The sequence below is a fragment of the Panicum virgatum genome, chromosome 7K (assembly GCF_016808335.1).
Source record: "Panicum virgatum strain AP13 chromosome 7K, P.virgatum_v5, whole genome shotgun sequence".
Taxonomy (NCBI): domain Eukaryota; kingdom Viridiplantae; phylum Streptophyta; class Magnoliopsida; order Poales; family Poaceae; genus Panicum; species Panicum virgatum.
Window position 1 is genome coordinate 44,367,633 of NC_053142.1, and position 8,776 is coordinate 44,376,408.

Sequence of the window (8,776 nt, forward strand, 5' to 3'; positions counted from 1 at the left end):
AACGGGAGGGCGAGCAGGCCTGCACGCGGCTCGGACGTCCCGGCGACACGAAGGCCGGGGCGAGGGCGAGCAGACGGCGGCGAGCCGTGCGCGGCACGGGCGAGCAGCGGCGAGGCATGGCGGCGCAGGCGGGCGGGCAGACGGCGGCGAGCCGCGACGGCACGGGCAGGCGAGCAAGCCAGCACGGAGGCCGTCGCCCGTCGGCATGGAGGGCGCCATCACCTGCGCCGACGCCATCATCACTGCCTACCGCGACCCCGGCATCCCCGGTTGAAAAACTCCATAGCTAGAGGCTGAGATTGAGGTCGAGCTCCCCGCCATCGTCGTCGTTGTCTCGGCGCCGCCCCGGCCACCTGCGCGAGTGTACTCGAGCCGGGAGGAGGGAGGGGAATCCAGCCGCCACCGCTCGCGAATCCGGCACAGGAAGGGCGCGCCGGCCAGGGCGGAGGCTGGCAAGGGAGGATGATGGCGCCGCGGCCTCTGCTCCGCCATGGCCCCGCGCGGCCATGGCCCGAGCTCAAGGCCGCCGCCATGGCCAGAGCTCAAGGCCGCCGTGCCGCATGGGACGAGGAGGGAGGAGGAGGGGCGCCACTTGCCGTAGCCGCCACGCGCGAGCCATCTCTGCCGCGGCCGGTGAGAAAGGCCGGGGAGGAGGGCCGCGGCCGGCGAGGGAGGCCGGGGAGGAGGGCCGCCGCCGCCATGTCTCGTAGCTCGGCGTCTCCATCCGCGCGGAGGCCGGCGGGAGTCCGATTTAGGGGCTTCGGCAGCCAGCACTTGGGGTGTCGAGGAGGGTGGTGGGGGGTGGCGACTGGGGTGCCCAGGGAGGCAGCGGCGGCGCCTCCTGGGGGTCGTGCCGTCGGGGGATGGGTTTGGCGAGGCGGACGGGTGGGAAGTGCTGGGAGGATTTTTTTAAAGGGAATCAATACTATGTTGAACAGATAGGGTTAGGAGGCAGGGGTACTTTGGGCATTTTGGAATTTTCTCCCTCTTTTTTTTCTAAAAATGAATATTATATTATCTAAAGTGTCCAGGAGCAAATATGAAAACTTAAAGAGCGTCCAGCTGCAAATAGAAGATTGAGTAGTGTCCTGTGGCAAAAATCATTATTGTAAGATGTCCAGGAGCAAAATTACCCATCGATTCAGGCCAAGTACCGTCAGTACTCAGTAGTGGCGGTAGCACAAGAGGTTGCCCAAGAATTTGCGCGAGCTTTAACAGCCATGCCACCCGCACCTCCGAGGCGAGCCCCCGACAGAAAAAGATCTTCCTGGTTTTTTTTTGCGACTTGGTGATTTCATTCATTGATCAATCGGGATTACAATCTGAAGCTAACATGTGAACTACACAGGTTGGGGCTAACTGCCATTCACTCAGCCTATTATCACCTGAAACTTGCTTAGCTAGAACATGAGCTACTCGGTTACAAGCACGACTTGTGAAAGTCACAGAAAAATCAACAAAACTAGAGCTAAGTTCCCGAGTTTCTCTGATGATGGATGCAATTCTTGAGCGTTGATTGGCTCCCTCCTTCCAAAGCTTCACAAACTCCTGGCTATCAGTTTCCAGAATAAGTCGTTGCACCCCCTTGTCCCGAGCCAGAGCAACACCATCCCGACAAGCCAAAGCTTCCAGGGTCAAGGCGTCAAGACCATGGGGGTACCATCTCGCCTGTCCACCAACAAAGAGACCTGCATCATTTCGGAGAGCTATCCCTGATGCACCTTGCCCTTGGTCTGGGTAAAAAGCACCATCTGTGTTGCACTTGAACCAGCCTGCTGGCGGCGCACGCCAACACTTCACAATTTGTCTCTCCTTCATCGGATTCACCGGCCTTTTCATGTTCCATAAATCAAAAGCTGTATCAAGCGACCACCGAACTGCTACGCTGATTGGTCTATGAGCAGCACCATGTCGTCGCTGGTTCCGTTGCATCCAGAGTGAGTACATGCCGATGATGAGAATGGCCCTCTCCCTGTTCGTGCACATATCATCCATAAGCAAGTCGCTTGCCCAAGAAAACGGATGAAGACTCGGCAGCTTCACCCCTGTAATTATCTTTACCTCTCTCCAGAACATCTTTGTCGTGGTGCATTCAGTCAGTATGTGCTTAATTGATTCTCTGTCAGCACCACACACCTCACAGAAAGCCGTCGGCTCAATATGTCTCCGATGTAAGATATCCTTTGCTGGGAGAAATTCATGTAGAACTCGCCACCAGAAAATCTTGACTTTCGGAGGTACCTGTAACTTCCAAATCTTTTTCCAGGAATCATCGCTTGAGCCACTTGGAATCTCCTCATCACCTCGACCATTCATCGCATACAGCTTTCGATAGGCCGATTTGACCGAGTAGTTACCATGCTTCTCAAGCTCCCATGCCCACCAATCCTCCTCTTGTTGTCGTATAGGAATTTTGAGGATGGCCCTTGCATCAATCGGGATAAAAGCCTCGTGAATGAGTGCCTCATTCCAAGCTCCCGACTCAGTCACGCTTTCTGGTTGGGTTGGATGGAGCAGGACCAGTTCGCTCTCGCTTTCCGCACTAGTTATCTCGCCGAATTGTGCCCTTTATCATCTTCGGCGCCCCCCACAACCATTAGGAGATGGAAGTGCACGACGAAAGGACAGCGAGCCTGTCAAGATTCCATTCTGTTCTGTATGTGTGTGTTTAGGACATGTTTGGAGCCGCGTTTTGGCTTCCGGGAAGTCGCTTGCCAATGGTGGTGGATGAACCATGCGCCGGCCTAACTCAGACTATTTGTCAAGCCGAAGTAGTATTTCTGCGGCGATCAAGGTGTCGACTGTGGAAGTGTTTGGCAGAACATCAGCTCCTAAAAAGAAAGAATCACGCGAGCCTTTTTTAAAAAATCTGAACTCTTTTAGAAAAGTCACCACTGAGTTACATGTGCCTTACTCCAGCACGCTACCTGACGAGTTTTCTCTAGAACAGTGGCAAAGGTGTGGTTTTATTTTGGGTGCAGAGTACACTTGTGTGGCTTGGTTGGCTGCGGTGGGTGAGCTCGAAGCGGGCAGAATCGGCCGCCCGGAAATATAGTATGCTCAGAGAAATTTGCTCGGTTAACCAGAGAATGAGGCATCCGTTTCCACTTGCATATTTTCCCTTCGAAAGACGGGCGAAACATCGACCATTCCTGATCTGCTGTATCGTATTCATAATAATAGCTCTGTTGTATCGTTTTCTAACGCAACTTGTGCGGTTGTGCCCCGGAAAGAGAACGTTGGGTTCTTCGTTTTTGCTGGCGACGTGCTCAGGGAAAAAAAAATCCTCCTACATAACTGAACGCTGTACTAGATGAAAATCACGAAAGCTCTGCCAACAGCTGAGGTTCAGTCTTTTTCTCTCGAGCCACCTGGGACACGATTTGATTGTGCTGTCAACGACCTCTTCTGGTCCTTGAGAACGCGTTGCCCTGATCCGACCATCGGTTCCGCGATCCAGTGGCTGCGACAGCCTCCTGCACAGCTTGGTCCGGCACAAAATTCACCCAGGTGCAGCGAACCCCATCGACCTGCGAGAAGATAACATATATAGGCCGGCGAGTGCAAGCAATCCAAGTTCAAAGCACCGAAGGGGCAAGGCAAATGTACGTACGTTTATTCGCTTTCAGTTGTTTCCGTCCTCACGAAATGCCCCCGCATTTGTCACTGTCCTCATGAACTGGCCCCGCCTCTTGTTAATTGGCACGAATAACCAGTCTGGATCCAGCAGGGAGGGAGAGAGCCCACAAGGGCATTTCAAATCAAGGGTCAGGGAAAGTACAGAAGCAGAATTAACAAACTTTGTTGACTTGTAACCAAGAATGGTGGTCTCCCAGATTGGTGAGTTGGATGATTGGGAGCACCTTCAGGTCAGGCCCACTCAGGCTTCTCTCGACTCTCGTTCACCAATTTGGGCTGGATCACAGCTGCCTGTTCTGCCTGCAATAAGGGGAATCCCTTTCCCATTTTATCGAACAGTAAAAGGCACAGCAAAACAAAAACTTTCCCCTGTCTAGGCACTAGACAGCGCAGGATGCAGATAACTAGATAAGCCATGGTAATAGGTGTTTACGATGTGCTTGCTACAAGTCCAGTCTAGCAGCAACAACAGTGCAACTACTGCTATGTTGCTAGTTCGCTACACCACATCAGGGTTACAGCATTTTACAATCGCAACAGGCTCCACCAAAATGAGTAATGGCCAGCAGCCAGAATCTTTCTCTCAGTTGGTTCATGGCTACACGCCTACACAAGTGAAGGATATTGCTTTGCCTGCTGACGAACACGATCCTTGTAAGCATGCTTATTCTGCAAATGCCAGCACAAAAGAACGCAGCACTAAGTGCAAGATCAAAATAAAAATTAAGAAAGTCTACTGAAACTCAGTTCCGGCATAGTATATTAACACCTTTTTGTAGAGCCGATAACAAGCATCCTGTGCAGGAGATGCTGGATTAGGATTATCAAGCAACTCCTGGATGCCTACGAGGATTTGACTAACTGTGATGGAAGCCTTCCATGCCTGAAAGAATAACGAAAATTATGAAGGCCAATTGATCCTAATGCATGGTTTACAATCGCAGATATGCTGACAAGGGGGAACAGACTCAGTTAAATATACTCTTAATCTTACATTGCTGAGTATTGATAGGCACACTGTCCCAGTAGGATAGACATTGACGTGGAAGAAACCTGCTAGAAACTTGCAGACAGGAGGGTTGCATGGGTAATCTTCAGGAAAATTCAGTGTCAGCGGGAAATATCCACCCTCCCAGTCAGTCTGCACAAAGATGAATCAATCACATTAACTTATATGCTATGATTGGGATAGAAGTCTTTCGAGAATGAGTGGAACATGACAACTGACAGTTAATAGTAAGAGGATAAGATGGGACAACATTATGCAACTAGAATAAATATATAAATCTGCATCCATAAAACTATTGAAATGTGAATATAAAATAGAAAATAGCGCCTTAACAATGGATCATAACAACTAAACTGTAGTTAAAAAGCATGTCTGTTCAATTGTTATTGCCTAACTTATCATGGAAAGATCATACCTTTCAATTGTTTTTGAGAGTTATCAACGTAGTAGTGATTAGTTTCAAAAGACAAAGCATACTTCACTGATTATTCTTCAATACGACGACTGCCAAAGAATTTCATTTGGCCCCAGGGGACAAAAACAGGCAGCAATAAATGTGGTATCTCTTTTTTTTTCAGATGGTACGTCCAGGCTTATGGGATCCTCATTAGTCATTACTGCCACATGAGCTCATTTCAAATGTTGAGGGCTCACTATGCTATGCCGACCCAATAGTGATAAGTTTAAGAGTAGATTAATTAGTTGGCAGCCTGGTACATATGCAATCAAAGGGGCTTCTTACCTGATCTGCACATGCCTGTCAGCCTGTCCACATACCATCTCCTCATAAGGATAGTTCAATTGCTTTATTAGTTTCTTTAGAGATATCCAGAATATTCAGACTAATTATAACACATCTAGTGGCCAATTTCTTGAGAAATAACTGCAACTTCTGAGTAACTAAAAAGATTGTAAAGAAAATATATATGTATATATCATGGGAGGCAGAGAGCGAGTTAATGATGGGGGAGGGGGGGGGGGGGGTTGCATCATTTTGCTGGGCTATACGGATTCGAACCATAGACCTTCTAGGGGCAACACATTGCTATTGAGTTGGGAGGCTTGTCTGAAACTACTACAAGGCTCTGATACAACTTGGGTTTGGTGGGCAAGTCCTTTTCTGCGTACCTTATTCAATGATACACCTGAACAATACTATCGCTATCTTTATACAATAGGTACCGGGCTTGATAACTAGGAAAGGAGTTTGAAACACAACAGAAAATAGATACACCAATCTAAACATATTGAGGAATTAAGAATAGCAAGGTGTATGCCTATTGTCAGTAACTATTCTAGCTGAATCTGAAATGGCTGCTGAACCAGGCAATTCCAAGTCCTTTCTATTCCTGTTGCTCTGATATTGTGCATCCTTTAATAACCTAAAGTCAGGGACGGAGCTAGGAAAAGGAAAATCAGAGGGGGCTAAACATCAAGAACTTGATGTTCCAGATAAAAGGCTTCTTTGAATCAAAGATACAGAGATCTGTGCTCATACTAAAGCCAGAGACCAATGGGATGCTGAGTTAAGCTCCAAGGCTAGGAATTTGAAAAACTTGAATTCTGAAAATTCTATCAGATTATAACTTTGTTTGTTTCTGGCTTGAAAAAAAAACAGATTGAAATAATTCTTTTTCTATCAAGACATAACAAATTAGTTAGTAAGCGGAGCTTTAGTGACTATTATTCTATTAAATTGTTGTGTCCGGATTTAACTGGTAGTTTTACCATCAGAATACAGTGGCCCTTGTAACATATTGGAAACAACATTTTGTTCCATACAATGAAAGATGCATGATAAAACACTATAAACCCGGACCTGGTTATTCTAGAACAATAATAGGGCTATGAAGTATTAAGGCATGCCGAGTATTAACAATGCTGGCAATGGCAAGATTAGGCTCGTCATATTCATTTGCCAACCTTTAACAGTATAAAATGATGCAAGGGCCCAGTCCAGAAACAAGGGTCTAGATCAAGCATTGGAAAACCCCTTGCAATAGCCGAGGAAGCGAGGCCCCCTTTTTTATGCTTCCTCTACACACAAATATCCATAGATCTGGTACATTCGCATGCATAGATCCTTTCGAGTATCCTTTTATAGACGATCTGATCTGTACTTCTCAGGTGGTAAAAGTTTTATGACCATATGCCACACGACAAAATTGAAGAAACGACGAGTGTTTGCCGATATCGGCCCAGACACAGCAGCACCATGCGAAGAAAATTAGGGGGGTGGGGCTGGGGTCTGGGGAGTGGGGTTTTTGCTTACGCCTTCTTTGCCGGGGACGACGCACTTCCAGACCATGAGGTTGACGGACCCATCCGGCAGCGTCTCCGGCTTCGCCACGAACCCCTGAGGGAATCAAACAAGCACCAATGCCCCAATTTTAAAAATGGCGAGCAAGCAACTAGAATACTAGCAGTAGGGCGCAGCGGAGACGAAGCGGAAGCAGATCGCTGCGGCGCGCACATGGGGGTGGCTCCGGCGCCACGTCTTGCGCTCCTCGGCGAGGCGGCTGCGGGCCATGCCGCCGGACGCCATGCCCACCCGATCTAGCGTTTCCCGCTGAAATTTTGGGTTGGGGGGAGCACGAGAGCAATGCGTGTGGATGGTTTGCCGCTTGTTTGGCACCTGGTGGCCGGAATAGCTATACATCGCGCGCGTGATGGAAAAACTTTTATCACCTGAAGAGTCTGCTCCGCATGCGTGGGCTGTGGAAAAGGGTGCGGCCCAAATGCCCCATGCCACGCGCCACCGCAATGAATCAACAGATGTTGGGCTCCACAGCTTCACGTACGGAGTGAACATTAGAAAACAATAATTTTTAAATTAATACTTCATGTTGCATGCTATGCATGCATGGCATGCACATGCATGTAACAGACACATCTTTCTTTCTTTTTGTTTATTTTGTTTATTTGTCTTTTATACTGATTTCCTTTCTATCATTTTTACTGTTTACCACAATGCTCTGGTACATATTTCTTTTACATTAATATGTTCGCAACGTTAAATTATTTGTCCACTTCATAGATTAATTTTTTCTGTGATGTTAAACTATTTATTTTTATTATTTATACTATACACCTAAAAGTTTGTTATGTGTAATATTTTTTTATTGCATATTATTATTTGTTCGTTATGTTTAATTTTTTTGTTCGTATAAAATAATTATTGTTCGTGCTCTTAAAATATTTGTTCCCAGTAGCTGAAATTAATTATTGAGTATTAGAAAAATGTTTTACAAAAATGTTTTGCAAACATAGGAAAATGTGATCTTGTTTTGAAGATCTAGTTATAAAAAAATTAATAGTGCAATCTAAATTTAATTTGAATGATCAGTCTAATAGTTATAGTTTTTTTTAGTTTGAGAATTTGTATGAGGTGGATGACATCAGCATTTTGGTCTGCTTATGCATGCATGCGTGTATGTTTTTTTTCAAGGGGCATGCGTGTATGTAGCTGGCAGCAACGACCAAGTATTAATGGGCCGGCCCAAAACAAACTACTGTGAAATTATATGGCCTTCAGGTGATGGTACGGGAAATCATCACCTGAAGAGATGCGTAACCGCACCCCCTGGTGGCCGGTGGGTTTTAGTTTAAGAGGAGGGTTCCTGCGGAGGTGGCCCAAACCCCGAGGTGTGGCGACCGGCCGGCGACCTTTCCACTAGTGGCGTGGGCTTGGGCCGGGGGATGAACACACGGCCTGCATGCCGTCCGGTCTTCTCTTTTGAAGCAGAGGACTTCGGCAGTTCGGCTGACGATTGAATTCGATTGAAGCAAGTGCAGATTCATTTGAAAATGCAGAACTGGGGAACCAAGAGTTATATATTATTGCCTTTTATTCTTTTTATGTACTACTTTGTTAATGGGTACTTTGGCTCACAAAGTTTGTTGTTTTCTAGTGGGCATCATAGCTTGGCGATGTTCTGGACATGTGCCTACTTGTAACAACCGTGGTTTGAAGCTGGCAATATATCCACTGTCTAAAAAAAGGATAATTGAGCCTTCAACAGTTTACGCACCAATATGTTTACATAACAGAAGTAGTATGACATAACAAAGGGTTTAATGAAAATTAGTTTGATGTTTTAGATGTTGGTACTTTGTCTATAAATTTGA

The 8,776-nt window shown here is 46.9% G+C and overlaps 1 protein-coding gene across 1 annotated transcript; it reads right to left on the bottom strand.

Moving 5' to 3' along the window:
* Window positions 1-3,992: 3,992 nt before the first annotated feature.
* On the bottom strand, window positions 3,993-7,293 carry LOC120641542 (SUMO-conjugating enzyme SCE1-like). Its single transcript, XM_039917713.1, has 5 exons — window positions 7,122-7,293; window positions 6,921-7,004; window positions 4,634-4,780; window positions 4,409-4,522; window positions 3,993-4,308 (listed from the first exon to the last, which is right to left on the bottom strand). The coding sequence occupies exons 1-5, from the start codon at window positions 7,191-7,193 to the stop codon at window positions 4,246-4,248; spliced, it is 480 nt and encodes a 159-aa protein (XP_039773647.1). The 5' UTR covers window positions 7,194-7,293; the 3' UTR covers window positions 3,993-4,245.
* Window positions 7,294-8,776: the final 1,483 nt, after the last annotated feature.

What these genes read in the sequence shown, in the direction of transcription:
- LOC120641542 (XM_039917713.1), bottom strand. Translation starts at nt 7,193, where the DNA reads ATGGCGTCCGGCGGCATGGCCCGCAGCCGCCTCGCCGAGGAGCGCAAG. An exon ending in TCGTCCCCGGCAAAGAAGGC is followed by an intron (nt 4,781 to 6,920) that starts GTAAGCAAAAAC and finishes ATCTTTGTGCAG; the next exon opens with ACTGACTGGGAGGGTGGATA. An exon ending in GTTATCGGCTCTACAAAAAG is followed by an intron (nt 4,309 to 4,408) that starts GTGTTAATATAC and finishes TGGCATTTGCAG; the next exon opens with AATAAGCATGCTTACAAGGA.